Source organism: Maylandia zebra, linkage group LG7 (assembly GCF_041146795.1).
Source record: "Maylandia zebra isolate NMK-2024a linkage group LG7, Mzebra_GT3a, whole genome shotgun sequence".
NCBI lineage: Eukaryota > Metazoa > Chordata > Actinopteri > Cichliformes > Cichlidae > Maylandia > Maylandia zebra.
In genome coordinates this window covers 30151315-30170392 of record NC_135173.1, presented here as the reverse complement: position 1 = coordinate 30170392, position 19078 = coordinate 30151315, and the positions used below count along the sequence as shown (strand labels likewise).

At 44.6% G+C, this 19078-nt stretch overlaps 1 protein-coding gene across 1 annotated transcript in view; it reads left to right on the top strand.

Moving 5' to 3' along the window:
- The window catches only part of gfra2b (GDNF family receptor alpha 2b), a 164339-nt gene that overhangs the window by 91153 nt on the left and 54108 nt on the right, over positions 1 to 19078 (top strand). Inside the window, exon 4 of the mRNA XM_004561831.4 lies at positions 18358 to 18557. Coding sequence (XP_004561888.1) covers positions 18358 to 18557 — 200 coding nt within the window. The remainder of the gene's footprint in view (positions 1 to 18357; positions 18558 to 19078) is intronic.

Below are 19078 nucleotides of genomic sequence, written 5' to 3'. Positions count from 1 at the left end.
GGGGCAGATAATTTAACCACAGGGGAGGAAGACGTTTCCTCTGACGCAGCTTCGTCTGTGCGCTCGCGCAGGACACCGTCCGCCCAGCGTCCGCCCAGCGTCCTCCACGTTCAGAGGAGGTAAGTGGGTTTTTCTGAGATTCACTCTGACTTCAGACACTTCCCTGCAGCTGTTCACTTCATCATCACAGTAAAGTGAGAAATTATGTTTAATATAGAGGGGGTCACTCACTGTTAGCCGAACATATAACTGAACGGTGCTGAGGTCAGAGGACAGCCAGGTAAGGTGCTGCAGGGATGTCAGCATGCAGGATCCTCAGGCCTAGCGCTGCGACTGCTCTCCATCATGGCTATTGGTAGTGGGCGGGATCTAGCAGAGAGCAGGTGAACATGTTGTCCTCAGAGTTGATATTAGAAGAAGATTTTGGGTGCAGTTTGGGTCAGAACATCTCCAAACCTGCAGCACTGTTGGCGTTCCTGGTCTGCAGGGGCGGGATCTATCAGAATGACTCAAGGAAGGAACAGCGGTGACCCAGGGTCACGGGCGTCTCACTGATGCACATAGGGAGTGAAGGCTGGCTGTGTGGTCCGATCCAACAGACGAGCTGTTGGACCTCAAACGTTTATGCAGACTCTGATAGGATGCACAGAGCATCACCTCTGACCCCTGTCTACGTCTGAAAGCTCCAACTGTGACCCAGATCACAGAGCTCGTCTGCACCACAGCACTGGATGGAGACCAGTGGAGTCTCGAGTGGGGTCTGATCGCTGTCACCTGACTCATGATCTCAGTTCAGTTCAGTTTCAGTTTTATTTGTCATATGCAAGTTAGCACAGGGTCAACATTGCAATGAAATGTGTTTGACAGCAGCAGTAACTCAGCAGCATGGTACGGTAGGAGAAAATATAATAAAAGAAAATAATAAAGAAAATAGAAAAATAGTAAGGAGCAAAATATTAGAGCGACATGGTAAAAGAGAAAAGATGACTAAATATATATGTATCTATAAATATAAATATATGTACACTAGTGATTAAATAAGAAAATCTTGAAAAGAAATATGATGGGGGGCAGGTGGGATATTGCACAGGAATGAGCAGCAGAAAATTACAGTATTGCACTTTTTAAACATAAATATCAATAACAATGAAGTGGAGTGACCAGTGCAGATTAAACAGAGTACTTGTGAAGCTGCAGGGTAGCTTCTGAGTGCGTCCTGTGGACTGTGTTGTGTGTGTTTAAGTGTTGTGGTTGAGGTGTCGTATGGCTTGGTGGTAAAAACTGTTTTTGAGTCTTGTAGTCCGAGCAGACAGGCTCCTGTAACGTCTGCCAGATGGTAACAAGGAGAAGAGCTGAGGTGGCTGTGGTCCTTGCTGTGTGCTTTACGGAGGCATCGCTGGAGATAAATGTCCTGAATGGCAGGAAGCCTCGTGCCAGTGATGTGCTCTGCTGCCTTCACCACCCTCTGTAGTGATTTACGGCTGCTGGCAGAGCAGCTTCCGTACCAAACTGTGATGCAGCTCGTCAGCAAGCTCTCAATTGCACACCTGTAAAAATGTAGGTGATGTTGGCGTTCATGCTAAACTTCCTCAGCCTCCTCAGTAAGTAAAGTCGCTGGCGAGCTTTCCTGATAGCAGTGTCTGTGTGAAGGGTCCAGGAGAAGTCCTCTGTGATGTTGACTCCAAGGAACTTGAAGCTGCTGACCCTTTCGACCTTGACACCGTTGATGTGGCTGGGCTGGTGTTCCCTGACTGGTCGTTTCCGGTAGTCCACTAAAATCTCTCTAGTTTTGCTGATGTTGAGAGTCAGGTTATTTTCCAGACACCACTCTCTAGCGCCATCACCTCCTCTCTATAGGTCGTCTCATCATTGCCTGTGATGAGGCCTACGATGGTTGTGTCATCCGCAAACTTGATGATGATGTTGGACACGTGTTTAGCAACACAGTCGTGTGTGAACAGGGAATATAGGAGGGGGCTAAGCACACAACCCTGTGGCGTACCTGTGTTTAGGATGAGTGATGAGGAGGTGTGTTTACCAACTCTCACCACCTGGGGCCTGTTTGTGAGGAAGTTTAGAATCCATCTGCAGATCGGTGTTCCCAGCCCAAGGTCGACGAGCTTCGTGGCAAGTTTTGGGGGATGATGGTGTTAAATGCCGAGCTGTAGTCGATGAAGAGCATCCTTGCATATGTATTCCCTTTCTCCAGGTGAGTGAGGGTGGTGTGCGTTGCCAGGGCGATGGCATCCTCTGTGGCTCTGTTTGTCCGATAGGCAAACTGAAGAGGGTCCAGTGTGTCAGGGAGGGAGGAGCAGATGTGACCTTTGACCAAGCGCTCCAGGCACTTCATGATGACGGATGTCAGTGCAACAGGACGGTAGTCATTCAGACAGGAGACCACTGATTTTTTGGGAACGGGAATGATGGTGGATGCTTTGAGGGACGTGGGGACCACTGACTGCCTCAGGGAGAGGTTGAAGATGTTGGTGAACACCTCTGCCAGCTCGCCTGCACACACTCTGAGTAGCCGGTCTGGGATGCCGTCTGGTCCTGGAGCTTTGTGAGGATTTACCTTTTTAAAGGTCCACCTCACAGCTTCTGTTTTCAGAGTTAAAGTTGCAGCCTCACTGTCCTCCTGAGGGTAGAGGATCTGCTCTCTGTTGTCCGCGTCAAAACGAGCATAGAAGTTGTTAAGCTCGTCTGCAAGAGATGCAGTGGGCTGAACACTGACTGTGTTGACCTTCTTGTAGTCAGTGATGCTGCGCAGTCCATTCCACAGTCGCCTGGTGTCAAAGCTGTGGTAGCTGGACTCCATTTTGTCCCTGTAGTCCTTTCTGGCCTTTTTTATGGACTTTTGGAGGTCGTACCTGGCTGCTTTATATGCATCAGCATCCCCGGAGTTAAAGGCAGAGGTCCGCACTTTTAGCTTGGCGCGAACGTCTTTATTTACCCAGGGTTTCTGATTTGGATATATGCGGACAGTGGTTTTTGTGATGGTATCATCCATGCACTTTCCAATATATCCAATGACAGAGTCTGTGAGTTCATTGATGTTGCCATCAGCTGCATCCACAAATATCTGCCAGTCAGTTGTGTCAAAGCAGTCCTGCAGGACCTCCTCAGCCTCACTGTCCCATTTGTAAATAACCCTGGAAGCTGGTTTTTCCTGTTTCAGTCTTTGTCTGTATGCAGGCAGCAGCAGTATGGAACAATGGTCTGCCTTACCAAAAGCTGGGCGGGGGAGGGGTTTGTAGCACTCTTTGAATGGAGTGTAACAGTGGTCCAATGTTTGATCACCTCTTGTGGGGAAGGAGATGTGCTGATAGTATTTGGGGAGAACCTTCTTCATGTTGGCTCTGTTGAAGTCTCCCAGCACAATAAAGGCAGCTTCTGGATTTTTGTTCTCAAGTCCAGTAATGATGTCATACAGTTCGTCCATAGCAGCAGCTTTATCAGCATGTGGGGGAATGTAAACAGCTGAGAGGAGAACTGAGCTGAACTCCCTTGGGAGGCAAAAAGGCCTGACTTTAATTTTTTTTTTGGTCAGCAGCTCGAGGCTCTGAGAGCAGTAAGTTTTTAAGATACACACATCTCTAGCCCACAAGGAGTTAACCATAAAGCACACCCCTCCTCCCCTTTTCTTGCCTGAGTCCTTCGTTCGGTCTCCCCGGTAAAAAGTGAATCCATCCGGCGTGATGGCGCAGTTGGGGACGCTGGGCTCCAGCCATGTCTCTGTGAAGGCCAGAACGCAGCAGTTGCTGATGTCTTGTTGGTGTTTAATCCGTGCACGCAGCTCGTCAAGTTTCTTGTCCAGAGACTGGAGATTTGCTGTAAAGTCCGAACTGGCTGACGAATGTAGCTCCAGAAGCGTTTGTCTGTCATACCGAGTGTATGATCGCGCTGTGCGCACAGAAATTGAAAGCAGTACAAAATAAATAATAACATTTTTGCTGAGATGACTGGGAGCTCTCGTCGGTGCAGCCATCTTACGGCGCAACCGGAAGCTGCTTACATGTCATTACTCCATCAGCACACAGCTTATCCGCTGAAGTCCCTGCAGCATGCTACATCTCACCTGCACCTGTACCTTTCACCATCACTTCCTCAACTCTGGGACATGAGCTGACTCCCGCTCCACTGCGTCTGGATTTCTTCTTCCACTTCAGCCTAAGTTTCAGTTTCTAGTTTCTGCTCCACCTAAACTTATCTCTGAATCCCTGTTTTGACCTTGCTGGAAATGGTGTTGCGGTTCTTTTTTGTTTTTTTTGTTTTGTTTTGGTTGTTGTTTTTCCATAACTTGTGTATCTGCAAATATACACATTCTGTATTTTTCATATGAAAGAAACTATACTGTGGTGGGGCTTGCTAATTTCTTGTTTTGATTTATGTATGTTATGTTTTGTTTTACTTCATATGTTTCATATGTTGTTTGTTTAATTTAAGACAAAAAAAAATTTAATGAATGAGAGGTAAAACTTGAGGGGGTAGGGACAAATAAGTAAATACTTCAGCCTACTCCTTTTCAAACAAATAATGGAATGATATTTTGTAATGATTGTGAAGGCACATGTTTGAAATGTTTGAAATAAAAATGAACTGAACTGAACTGAACTGAACCTTCATTTCAACTTTTTCACTAAGTCCTTTAATCTGTGAGTTCCTCTGCTTTAAGTGATTAAGTGCTCGCACCCTCCCCGGCCTCTGTTTTTAAGAAGAAAGAAAACTTGTCTTTAACAGTTTGTTTTAGAGTTCATTTCGATTCAAGAGCAGTTTTCTGGCTGCCACAGTGCTTTAACAGCTAAACTTTTATCCTCCTGTGTTGTTTATCTGCTTTCAGAGGTTACATTTCAGTTTATTTCCAACATCATTTGACACTTCAAACCCCTTCAGGTTGTTTTTAAGGAAAAGAGATGAAATGGCTTCTTTCAGCTTCCTTCCCTTTGTTGAATTTGCCTGACTCGTCCCTGTTTGACGCATCACACCTTGTCAGTCATCTGTCAAACCAACACACCAGAAAAATTCTGTTAATGTGCATTTTTCAACCCCCTTCGTTTTTTTTTTTTTAGTAAAAACTTGCCAGAGTAAGCATATTTCCTGTGCTTTGCTCTTTCACAGTCATAATGAAATTAGCAGATTAGGTTTAATCTCACTGAACGTTCTGTGTAGCAGCAGCAGGCAGCTGGACATGCCGCCGTCAGGTCGACACAACAACAGCATGAACTAATGAAAAATGTGTGAAAAGCACGATAGTTACAGAAAGCCGTTTGATTCTGACTTTAATGGGGACATTAGGATTAGCACTGGCATTAGGATTTGGATTAGGATGAGGATTAGCCCGGTGCTACACGATGCAGCACAGCTACTCTTTGGAGACCAGCAGCCCAAATACAACATGTGATATTTAAATATTTACAAGACAAAATTAAAGTGTTCTTCATTTAAGAGTTCAACACTTCCATAATTAAAACAGACTTTCTGAGTGTTATGTAATGAACCACACATAGTTTTTACTCATTGGCTTACAACGAAAATATGGTTGTTGAAATTCTCTGTGATTCGTAGTTTGCTGGTCATAGTTATAATAATAATAATGGATTGGATTTATATAGCGCTTTTCAAGGAACCCAAAGTGCTTTACAATGCCACTATTCATTCACTCTCGCATTCATACACTGGTGGAGGCAGCTACGGTTGTAGCCACAGCTGCCCTGGGGCAGACTGACAGAAGCGAGGCTGCCATTTCGCGCCATCGGCCCTTCTTGCCAACACCAGTAGGCAAGTAGGGTAAAGTGTCTTGCCCAAGGACACAATGACCAGGACAGAGAGCCCAGGGATCGAACCGGCGACCTTCCGGTTACAGATACGCTTCCCAACCCCCTGAGCCACGGTCGCCCGTTATGTCACACAGAGCCTCAGAGAGGCTGACTGAACACCAAGGCAACCAGTTTGGAGCTGTCAGCTCCAAAGTGATGCTCGCTGTGAGAGATGAGAGGCTCATATGAACACCGGTTGGAGACCACAGTTATAGCAACCGTTGCCTTTGAACCGGGGACCCAGTGTGTTGCTGTCGTGTCTTCACTCTGCTCTGGCTGATGATCATGTGACTGTACTCTAACAGCTGCCACGTGTTGCCACCTGTGCCCAGCTCAAAATCAGGACGTTTGCAAAGCAAGTAATCCAGCAGATTAATGACAGACCTTCTGCTGTGGATGGATCATCTCGTATGTTCTCTCACCTGGTTTCTCTGTTTTCGGCATTGTCTTCCTGTCATGTGGCGGTGTTCGTCTCTGCCCATCAGGAACCCTAACCCTTTACTGAGTAACCCTCATCCTCCATTTTGCAGGTAGCTAGCCAGCAGTTAATCCATTCTTATATAATCTAGTTTAGGCACAGCAGTGCTGTATGTTGTTTGTTAGTTCCGTCAGAATGAACTTTACTGAAACAGCTGGAAGCACAGACACTCATCATTTTATTTTTTAACTCTGAGTTATTTTTAGGGAGTGAAGGAGGATTTAGACTCGGACATGGTAAGTAGTGTCCGTATGAAGTTTGGAGAACTTGTTGTGGTATGATATTCTGTCACATGTAAAATGATTAACTCATTAAGTCTTGAGAGCCTGCTAGCAGGAACCCTTGAAGCTGTTTGCTGAGCTGCGAGGTTTCTGTTGTATTTCAGGGTGCTTAAAGAACCACATGCCTGGGTTTGTTCAGAAATTAGTGTAGCTACACTCACAAAAACCCGGCAACTCTTCAAATGGTGCTCAGAACACATCTTCACTCATACATGTGGAGGTGTCAGAACTCTTCATTAGGGGTACAGACTTGTCACATGTCGAGTTTAGAAAGTCAAAGAGCTAAGCCAGTCAGACTCAGTAGCTGTGACTGCAGGTTGTTTGTGTGGGTGGTGGATCATTCTTCCACCACATGAAGCTGAATGCAGGTGCGAACCTCCCGGTGTACCACAGAAATGCTCCTCAGGCTGTTTGGGGTCACCTGTGAAAGGTGGAGCTGACAGAGCTGCAGGTGGTGTGGGTGTGCTCCATCCTGCTGCAGTCACGTCTTCCCTTCTTGTCTTCATCTTCTCACTCTGTCACAGCTCGACCTCTTTTCCTTTTCCCCTTCATCTCCCCGCTTGTTCGCTCTCTCCTACGCCCACATCCTCCCTCCAGTTCTGTTTCTGACCTCGTTAGATCATGTCTCCGTGGTGTGTATATATCTATAACGGACACTGGAGCAGTGTTTTAATAAAACATTATGTGTGTGTGTGTGTGTGTGTGTGTGTGTGTGTGTGTGTGTGTGCGTGCACGCGCGCGCGTATAGCCCTGAGCGGGGCTCTGTGTGTATATCCTGTTGAGACTGTGTGTGAGGAAGATAACAGGACAACCTAGGGCAACTCTCTAATTGGCCCACACTCCTGCCCTGGATACTCGCTCTCTTTCTCTCTCTATATATCTGCTCCTCTTCAAACATTGCGCTCATATCATTCCTTCTTCTTCTTCTTCTCTGCTGGAAGGTAGAGAGAGCCGGGTAGAGGGAGGAAGACACCGTGGGTCGAGAGGGTTAAACAGCGAGACAGACTCTAATGAAACAGTCACTCTGAAGGAGGAGGAAGCGGCTCTGTTATGTATTCAGCTTGTGCTAGCACACAATCAGTGCTCTGCAGCGCTGTGGTGTGAAGCAGTTTGAAGTGAGGAAGGATTTAAACGTTGTACCTGAGTCAGGTTTGGAAATCTTTTCGCCTGCAGTAGTGGGAAAAGTGCTTTCCTGTACATCTTTAATTCATGGAGCTTTTCTCTACTCTTAGTTCAAAGCTGATGTTAAAGTTAAGTTTAACAAGAAAGTCCAGTTCATGAATGACACGTGGAGGCAGGCTTTGCTGACTGGTATATGTGGATGGTATGGATGGTATATAAAAGACAGACATAACTGAACTGTTGCTGCACACTAGTGTATGATGATCTGTTCTAAATGCTCAACATTTGCATGGTGGTCACCTGCTAATACCTACTAATTAAAGCCTCACCCCCCTAAATTGGAGCTCTTCTTGCATGGTCTGTTAGCACAGTAACCTCATAGCAGTCATACTATTGGTCACATGATGTCATTAAAAAAAAACTCCAAAAGGCTCCAGCAGCACAAACACGGTCCAGAGGTCCAGTTTAGGTAAAGCCTAGCAGACAGCTAGCAGCTACAGCCACCTTTGTCACCATCCACCTGTTAGTTAAAGAGGCCACGCCCCTAATAATGCAAACTTTAAGCCTTAAAACAGGTGAGTTATAAAAACACTCTGCCCCATAACATTGTTACAAAGGAGGAAACGTTTTGGGCTGTGACAAACAAGAACATGATTTAAATGTGTAAAAAGTAGAGGATCAATAATAGAGCCCCGTGGAACGCCACGGCCCCAAGAAAACACTCTGTGATGCCCTGTTCCCTTTTCTTGTGACTCACGGTGATCTCTGATGGTTACTGCTTCCAGAAAACCCTCATTTATATGTGGACTCATGTTTCCTAAAACAAAAAATGCTGCTATTTGAAGTCTTCAGTCTCTTAATACATATGGCAGGTCTAGTGCTCATTTAACCACAGCTTTTCTGCTTCTCTGTGTGACACTGAAGGATGCCTTCAGTATTTGACACTGACACCATGTCAAATATTTGGATAATTTACCAAAATTCATGCAATTATACCACAGTGCAAGTTAACAGGTGAGTTATAAAAACATCCTCCCACTGTACAAGTGATATGAAGGTGTTAGAATTATCCACAGAGACCAAGAAGTTTGTGTATCAGGCTGTAAACATGTTTATTTTTACTGTAAAGATTTAACATGGGAGTCTATGGGGGCTGGCTCACTGCTGCCTCTGCTGCTTTTCTGTTTTTCTTCTTTGTTATTGCTCCATAATAAATCACATGCACAGCTTTTCATCATATTCATGTCCTCTCCCCAGTCTGTGAATACTGGTGTCTGCAGCTTCCATGTTAAAAAGAAAAGAAAAGAAAAAAAAGTCCCTAAAAACAAAAACTGTTGTCAGTCATAAAAAAGCAGCTCTCAGAGTTTCTGTTGAAATGTGCAGCTGTTATTTCACAGTTAATGAAAATATCCCAGCAGCTATTTTTATCACATCCAAGTGCAACATGCACAATGTGAAGCACTTTTACACAACAGTCAGTGGAAATCTGGCACCCTGCTGTAGTCTCATAATTTATATTTTAATAGTGCATACTACTCATTTTAAATAACTTTTATTTTTATGCCTCAAAAGTTTGAGGGGACCCAGAAAAGTTTCTTTCAAACTTTTATTTAACAAATGAGCAGCATGAAGAGGGAGTGCATAAAAAGTACAGCGAAGGCATTAACAAGGATCTTTATGATTTTTTTCTCATAATGACGTTCTTGTGAGAAGAAATGGAAACATCCTCCTGTACACCTGCGTAGATGTCCCATTAAGATCACTAATGATTAGTGATTTGTGATGTCATTAATCATTAAAACTTCTGCTCAACTTTATGCTGTTTTGTGCCATCCTTTGAAAACAAATGTGGCCTTTTTTTGGTTTTATGCAGCTTTTCTGTGCTTCCAAACTGAGTGTTTCTTCAGTTATAGAGCATTAAAGAGGATTCTGCAGTTTAAATTGATAATAATGCATTCCCTCAGGCTGATGTAGAATTTAGTGTCATATTAACAGTGACAGCCTAACCAGGTGATGGACTGTTTCTAATCTGGACAGAGGGAGCAGCTGCCTCTGCTGTGCAGAGCCACAAAATTAAGACGAGTGCGTGTGGAGCGGAGGAAGCCTGCTTCATTTCACAGAATCAATATAATCGGGTGTGAGGAGGTGTTAGCTGCCCCTCAGAGACCAAACACGCCCATTTAACTAAGTGCGCTATGGAAACACTGAGAAGGCTGCATAAATTCAGAAATTATTCATGGGCTGGAAGCACAAGTTTTCTGTATGTCCCTGAACGTGCCGTGAAACAGTGTGCATAACGAGCGCAGCACAAACCTCAGCGACGCTGAGCTACCTTCATTTCGATTTCTGGACATAAGCTGTTAAATCTTCGTGCATGTTCTCTTGCTGTTTTGTCCCACTTCAAAGCCGGCGCTGTTTGGATGTGGAGAATGAGAATGTTCCGGCTGTCCTGCAGGAATATAAGCACATTGTGGCTTTATCTGTGCTGTCTGTCAAGGATGAAGATGTCGAGTTTCCGCCACATTCAGCTCAGCAAGAACGACTCCAAACTGCTGAACTTTAATGAAACCAACCAGGCCAGCAAGCGTTTAGCTGCTAAAGCTGCTGTGGAGGCAGAGGTGATATCAGGCCGATCAGGGTGATGAAGCAACTTCAAGCTGGAAAATGAGCTGCAAGTCAAAAAGGTTCAAACAGCCTCGCTGTCCTCAGTTATATTTGCATACTGGCTTTAATGCACCTGATTACCTCATCAGCTCATTAGCTGCCCAGCATCACTGGTGTGGATATCTCTAGTAGGTGTGACCAACACCTGGTTGTAGGCTCAGTCATCTGTTTTCACCTTATTAAATGGTGCTGATGTCGCGCTGATGAAGTGGCTTTTAGGCCTTAAGTGGCTGTCAGCTCAAGGACAAAGACTTATTTTAGAGGTTTTTTTGCATAACATGCACCTCCCAGTACCTTTAACTGCCTTTATCTGAACTTCAATCAACTTTCAGCTCTTCTTCTGCTTTACTGCAAAAAGTTCTGTATGTCTTCCACAAGAGAACCAGTGACAGAGAACAGAGAACAGATGTCGTCTGACAAAGACAGACTAATTTTATCAACAGCACAAAGCCCCCTCATGAGGAAATGAATCTAATGGAATAAAAAAACAAAAAACTTGCATGAATAACAAAATCAAAGCAATTGATATAGTATAGTTTAATATTTTGAGAAAATTAAAGTCAAATTTATACAAATGTTTATTTTTGCATCAGAGCAACTTCATGTCACATCTGCAGCTCAGCGCCATCAGCAGGCAAAGCAGCAACCTTCCAAAATAAGTCAGACATGTAGCTGTGTGAATAACTGGGCAGCCAGATAATTAAAGTGTTAATTTTTAATGAGAATAGGAACGAGTCTCAGGGAGTTGCTCCGAGGTAAGACATTTACAGAGTTGGAGACACTGAGGCCGTGCACAACATCATCTACTACAGTCAACAACATCCTACCCAATTGCCTTCGAGTGAATCAGCAGCCCTCTCCAACATCGTTGATCCCTTCAGGAGGCTCTGAAACATCCTCATCATCAGCTCTGCCAGCCCGGTCAGCTCATTCATGATTGATCTGGTAGAAAGATCTACCAACCCAAAAGTATGATCAAAGTTTGCTGTTGGAGACAAACAGAGTTACAGCTCATCGCTCTGCATTCAGCGTACTTCTCTTCCACCTCCACCTCCTCTCTCTGCCTGTCAAACGTTTTCTGCTCAGTTAGATAAAGTGAAAAGTTTGGATGTGCTCGACGGTGGACGGCTCCATCATTTCCAGACGACTCACTCTCTGCACTCAGATGATGGGCAGACAAAGTTTTTGGGGAAAGTGCTTAAAACAAAAACTTTCTGCAGATCATTAGCATGAGCGAGACATCTGCTGGGAATGTAGGACGCTGGCTGTTGTGCAGTTTATGCATGAAGCAGCATCACTCAGTCACAGCATCTCTGCCTCTTCACCCTCTCAAACATTATCAGTTTCTGTCGAAGGACCTTATCATTGATTCTTTTCCTCATCAGAAGTCAGTTTTCAGTACATCTGTGGGTGGGCAATGCCCAAACCTTAAAGCCTCTGCAAACCCAAACCAGCAACAGCCTGCTCTGGGTTTGGGTTTGCCTGACATGCTGCTGTGGAGGTGTCGGGGTAAATATTCAGCTAAGACCCTTAGAACCAAAACCACAAGCTGACCAGCAAGTAAAAGCACAAAATAGAAGCAGAGTAGAGAACAATGAGAACAATTAAAAAACAATACTCCCGCAGGATAACATGTCCAGTTTCCCCATGCAACTTGATTGGTCTTTATAAGTAACCGACAACTCGCTCCAAATAACTCATCCTGACTCCTTCACATGTGAATGATTCCACAGTCTTTAGGGCTTGACAGGAGAGTTAGGGAAGCACCTGGAACAGATCTGGGTTTAACCTTTCTTCTGGTTTTTATTTTTCTGCATCAGATTTAACAAGTGTGAGAAAAAACTCAAAGTATGAGTGATGTTTCCTGAAAGACGTGTGGGTGGTGAAGACGTCTTCACGATGGCTCGACTTTCTGCTTTCATGGAGCCACAAAGTAACACCTCAACAGCTCGAGCTTTCTTGGAAACACACAACGGCTAGTGTGTGTGTGTCTGTCTGTGTGTCTGTGTGTGTGTATGTCTGTCTGTGTCTGTGTGTGTGTGTGTGTGTGTGTGTGTGTGTGTGTGTGTGTGTGTGTGTGTGTGTGTGTGTGTGTGTGTGTGTATTGTACTCTGTCAGTAGATGTTTGAGCTCAAAGAAGAACATGTTCCATGAGGGCCGACTCTGTCACTGATAATAAAATGTTTTAAACCACCAGAGAGCATCCCATCCTGTAAACTTCTACATGTGTAGCACACGGAGAGCCTGAGTGTGTCTGTTTGTGTGTGTCTGTGCGTGTAACTATGTGTGTGTGTTCGTGTGTGTATGTCTGTGTATGTGTGTTTGCGTCTGTGTGCGTGTGTTTTATGCAGTGTGAAGATGCTGATAGGACCCTGCAGAGGTGCATTGATGGTGACCACATTCATATTTAATTAGTGAGGTGTCAGTCAGAGGTGATGGCAGCTCACAGTGGTGTCCTCTCCATCACCTCGGCTCACTCCGGCCGTATCGACACAGACGCGGTGCAGAAGTTCAAAGGGTGAAACGATGCTGCTGCATAGCTGCAGATCTGAGCAGCAATCACAGGTTGAGGGTCTTCATGGAAGCAAATGACATCAGCGATAAGCAGAAGCATGTTGTTGCTGTATAAAATACTGACAGTGGTTTTTGCTAGATGGCATAAATATGAAAATCCAAGGTCACTTCCTTCTGGAACTGGACCTCTGACAGAGTTGGAGGTGAAGTTGTCTGAAGGTGTAATATAGATAAATGTTCCCAGCTTTGAGGCTGAAGACCTGCAGGGACCAGCTGTTACCTAAAAATCCACCACCTCCACCTTTTCCTAATGAATTTGAATCATCTTAAAAGAAGTGACTTTTAAAAGGTTTCGGTTTAGCGCACAGCATGTTAGGTATTTGAGATTGCAGTATTGACATCATCCCCCACTCTTCCAGAGTGGATGAATCTGCATCCGGTGTCCCGTGCTGCTCTCAACCTGAGGAGGTTCAGCTTGATGGTTTTTGTGTAAACAAAGAAACTGGCGCACTGAGCTCATACCTCCACCGAGGAAAAGCCAATTTAAGTCATATTTCTGAGGTTTGGAGGCTCCGCTCCTTCGAGGATTCTCTGCATGAGATTATTTTTTCTGGGGTTTCATTGATCGTGCCCAGTTTTCTGCCTCACAGGAAGCCTTTGATTTCTCTGCTCAGCACTGGAGGCGTTGTCAGTCACTGATGTAAATTTGCTAAAACACTGTGGGAAATGTCATGATGCCACGCTTCATGATCTGTCCCTGAGCCGCAGATACAGCTGTCTTTTCCATTGGAGTTGTGTGATTGGATGTGTTAGGCTGAGACTTAATGGTGTCCACACGTGTGTGTTCACACTCGACATGCTGGTGTGACATTCACACGCTTGATTGGATCTCACCGTAGCCCTGGAGACGAGAAGGTGTCGTTGTTCTGTAGATCCTGATCATGTTGGAGGGCAACAGACATGTGCTCAGCTCTGCTGCTGCAGGTAGAGCCGCAAACATCACGACCCACCCACCCAGTCTCTGAGCACACCATTAAATACATAATCACCGCCCATTTTATTAGGTACACCTGTTCAACCCCTCGTTAACACTGATGTCTAATCAGCCAATCGCACGGCAGCAGCTCAGAGCCTTTAGGTGTGCAAACATGCTGAAATTCAAACTAGAGGTGGTCTCGTCCAGGTATCGATAGTATCAGATCGATGCTTTGTTTCTATCCTCTATGTGCAGCTCACTGAAGCGTGTTAAATAAGTAATTTTTTAAATAAAATTCTACACCCCGAACATGAGCTATGAAACATGTCTGTGCTGACTGTCTGCTTTATTTACAGCCTGCAGCACAGTTAAACTACAGACGCTGAGCCAGACAACTCTACATTCAGCTCAGTTTCAAAATAAAAGCTGGAAGGTGTGTTTTACTGTGTTAACTCCTTATTTTAAAAGTAAAAGTCACAGTGATTTAGTGATACTTAAAATGCCTTCAGAATTTGCAACCTGATGATGGTTCATCTCATAAATCAGGACACACTGCGCTCCTCAACAGCAGCTGCCTGTAGAAATAGTTAAAAATATCACTATTGGCATCGGTATCAGTGGTACTGGCCCTGTAGTTACCTGGCGTTGGATATACACCAATCTGCAGAGTGGCGCAGCACGAGTTCAAACTGAGCATCAGAATGATAAGAAAGTTGCTTTAAGGGCCTGAGGGCGGCGTGGTTGTTGGTCTGAGTGTTGCACAATCTGCTAATCTGCTGCGATTTTACCACCAACCACCATCACAGACATCAGCTCTCTGGGAGGAAACGCCCTGCTGAGCTCAGAGGTCAGAAGAGAAACAGCAGACTGCTGATAGAAAGGTACTCATTACAACCAACGTCTACAGAAGAACCTTCAAGCAGATGGGCTGCAGCAGCAGGAGACCACATTGTGTCATTCCTGTCAGTAAGAACAAGAAACTCAGACTTACAACACAGTCTGGTTTCTGAACATGACAAGTTCGCTGCACTCAGTCCAACAGAGCACCCTCACCTTCATCACAAAGGCAGCAACACACCTGCAGAAACTGTGTGATGATGTCATGATGATGTCATACCATGGAACAAAGTCTGAGGAACGTTTCCAGCAGCTTGTTGAGTTAAAGCAGCTCTGAATGAAAAGAGCCCATCCACATCCTAACAAGGAGTAACTAATAAAGTGGCCAGTGTTTAATTAAAGTCTAAGAACACATTGGCGGCATAAAGTAAATGTAAAGAAATGAACACACACACTGTGTCCTGTCCCTCAGTAGGCTTCCAGACGTTGGCCATCAGGAAACAGGATGATACAGAAGGATGATTCTTAACTGTGAATCATGCAAAGCCACTCTGATAAATTCCATGAGTGAAAAACGGAGCAGGTCATGATCAGGGAGCACTTCATTTAAACCCATTAAACTCAGGATGTTCAGTATTTGGATGAAGCCGCTCATGAGAAGAAACCTCAGCCTGTCAGTCACATTTAATCAGCACTCAGGTAAAACAGATCAGACTCAATGAAACTCAGCTCGTTAACAAAGAAGCTGCACTGATGCTGATGGTGTCTTACCACGTTGCTGATGATATCGTTTAATCAGCACCTCACAGGCCGTCAGCTGACCCCCTCTCCCTGTAATGTTCTGTAGCCAGTGAGCAGAGACCTGTCAGACATGCCGCCAGTCCTTCGGCCTGCTTCTGCTCCACTTAAGACTATTTGCCTGTTAGCAGCTGACCCAGGGTCAGCCAGTCTGGGCGTGTCCCTGTGTATCATGCGCTCATCAGAAACGTCCTGCACAGCGAAGGTGGTCAGAGCAGTCTGCCTCACAGGCAGGAGATGCTAATCAGCACCGCTGTACATGTGAATGCAGGTGATTACATGTAATCACATGTGGGTACATGTGATTGCAGCACTCAGACCTGACATGGACACGACTACAGCACTTTCACTGCTCCTGCAGCGTGCTCACTGTTAAACCCTAACACAGCTGCAGGACACAGAACCACAAACACTGCCTCCTGTTACAGTCCTAATTAGGTCACATGGTGAGTGCACTGATGGAGCTGAAGTTGTTGATGGAGGAAAAACAGACTTCTGTGCTGCTGTTTGTTGGGTGGATGTGAGCAGGTGGATGCTGTTGTCACGGCCAGCGGGGGCAGACCGTGTGGAGAGTGTGTGGTGGACCCAGGCGCGAACACAGGCGAGGAGACAGGAGTGAACTTAAACTGAAAGAGAGCCTTTATTTGGGCTGATGCAGGAGGGAGTAGACAAAACATAACAGGGACAGACTGCAACTAACCAAAAACCTAAACTGGAAAAATACTAACCTGACTGTAAGGAATAACTATGATCACTGTGAACAGAATGCTGTGCAGATGCATGGAAACTGTGAACCAAATGGCATGACGAAACAGACATGACCTGCACAGAACCTCATCGTGCGGCTGCATGAAAAACAACAGAAACCAAATGGCAAACCTGAACTGCACAGAATCCTGAAAAACACTTAACTTGACCAGAGGGGAAGTACACAGACAACGCGACAACGAACAAAGGAAGACTGAGGACTTAAATACACACATGAGGTGATCAGGGGAAGTGGAGACACATGAGAACACAGCTGACTCGAATGAAACATAATGACAATACAGGGGAGAGAAACACTAACTACAATGAACAAAGAACACCAGACTCTTACAAAATAAAACAGGAAACACGGAGACATAGACATGGAGATAAAACATGACATGAACTTAACCGCATAGACATGAAACATAGACGCAGGAACCAGGGAGACTGAGTACAGGCGGAGATGACAGAAATAACTAAGAAATAAGGCCTGAACAGCAACGTAGAATTTAACTAGACTGAAAATAAATACAAAAAAATACATAAAAACTCAAACACTGGGTCACACGACCCAGTACCGTGACAGCTGTGCTGTTTAGGATTGTGTCACAGTGAGCTGGCTCTGAGAGCAGGGAGCCCTGACTGACGGAGGCATGTTCTGTGTCTGTTTGTGGGTCTGTGTGCGGCGCTGATTGCTGTTTTGTGTGGTTTTCTTTCTTCACAGTCTGAGTTGTTAAAATGTTTCTGTGTGGATGTTGAGTCTCTCTATTAAACACGTCCAATATATAAAAGTCGTTTTATATATTTGAAGAAGGATGCAGACTGATTGACTCATGGAGCAAACTTAAGCAGTAAGTGGTTTACGCAGGATTACAGAGGATTAGTCACATGAGCTCGTACAGCGTACCAAAGACAGCTCTTCTTCATTTAAGTTTATCTGAATTCATCACAACAACTCAGACATCCTGATAAAAATATCATTTATAAAATCTCAGCTTTGTATTTAGAGTTTTCTGTTTTAGGAAGAAACACAGTTACAATGATGACCTTTAACCTGTCCAATCACGTTGATGGACGTGATCTGTGATCACTCTGCTCTCATCCTGTGATTATTGGGCATGCGGGTGCAGGCTAGAGGGCTGACGGAGCAATCAGTCACACATCGTTCGTGTGATTTTAATATGTTATTCAGTGCAAACATGTCACTGGGTTTACACAAAGATCGCAGGTTAGATAAATCAGAGATGTTCCTGGCGACCAATTTCTTCGTCTACTAAAAAAAAGATTCTTCAACAATGAACCATGCCGCTTCATTATCAACATTACATGTTATACTCCAGACAGCAAGGCAGAAAAACACTTTAAATAAACTAATGTTAAATATTGTATGAAAACATGTTAGTACAAAAGTTCACGTGTTATTAAAACTGTGACTGAGCAATGCGCCGTGCATTATTGAAGCTAGTTCATCCACTTCAATAAAAGTTCAAATCTAAAATAACACATTAAATCATTCATTTATTTTCTTCTGCTGATCTGAAGTTGGGTCTCGGGGGCAGCAGCAGGGAAGCCCAGACCTCCTTCTCACCACGTCCTCCAGCTTATCCAGAACCATCAAGGCGTTCCCAGGCTAACCTCCTCTCTGGAGGACAAGCCCGGCCAGAATAGACAGGAAATGTTTACTTTTCTACAACAAGCGAAGCTTCTCTGTAGTTATTATTCAAATTCACCTGTCTAATGGTGCATGCTGTAGTAGTGTTCTTATTATTTTGTCGAAGGTGACTTTCTGTTCCTCCTCTGAGTTTCTCTTTGCTTTTGTTTTTCTTTGACCTCCGGCCTTCGGACTTTTCAAAGTAAGTGGAGAAGCAGAAAAACACGGTTAATCATAAAAACAGAAATCGAAGCTTTCAGTCTAAAAGTGTCTTTTGGGAGACGCGAGAGTGCCGCGAGTGGAGTGATTACAGCCTTGCTGATTGGAGCCTTGCTGAAGTCAAGTCGCTCTCTGAAAACGTTCAATTATCTTTCAGCAGATTATTTCATTAAGTGCACAAATTAGTGCAAGCTGGGGCACAAAGACGTGTGTGAGTCTCTTTAATTTATCTTTTATCTCTTCTCTCTCTGCAGATTCATCTCTGACCAAGATGAGCCCCTGCTCCGAGGCAGGGAAACCCTGTAACCCCTGTCTGGATGCGGCAAAGGCTTGTAACCTTAACGAGACGTGTAAACGTCTCCGATCTGCCTATAACTCCATCTGCAGCAAGACCACGCCCCCGCAGCCCTCTGCGGGCTATCAGGAGCCGTGTAGCAGGAAGCGATGTCAGAAGGTGGGTGCAGCGCCTCAAGTTTGAGGGGAAATCCTGAAGCAGTGAGAAAACTGCCCAGCGTTCAGCTCAGCTGCACGAAGCTCAGCTTAATTTCACACTTTCACAAAGCGTAGATAAAAAAAAAACAAACTCCGAACCTCTCCACAACAGCATCCTGCTCCAGCGTCAAAGGCAGGGAATGTGGGAAATGTAGCAGGGAGGTGGTTTAAAGACAAGGAACATAGCTCTGACCCAGACTGCAGGTACATGCTGCAGGTCACAGGCAGGGGATGCTTAATAAGGCAAGGCAAGGCAAGTTTATTTGTATAGCACAATTCAACAACAAGGTGATTCAAAGTGCTTTACAGAGACATTAGAAACAAAAACAAATGAAAAGCATGATTTAAAATTGATTAAAACAAGCAAACAAACAAACAAACTAATTAACAAACAAACAAACAAAACAGTATATAAAATCAAAACAGATAAAATCAGAAATAGATAAAATCAGTAGTTAAAATGTTAGTTTTGAAATTTAAGCT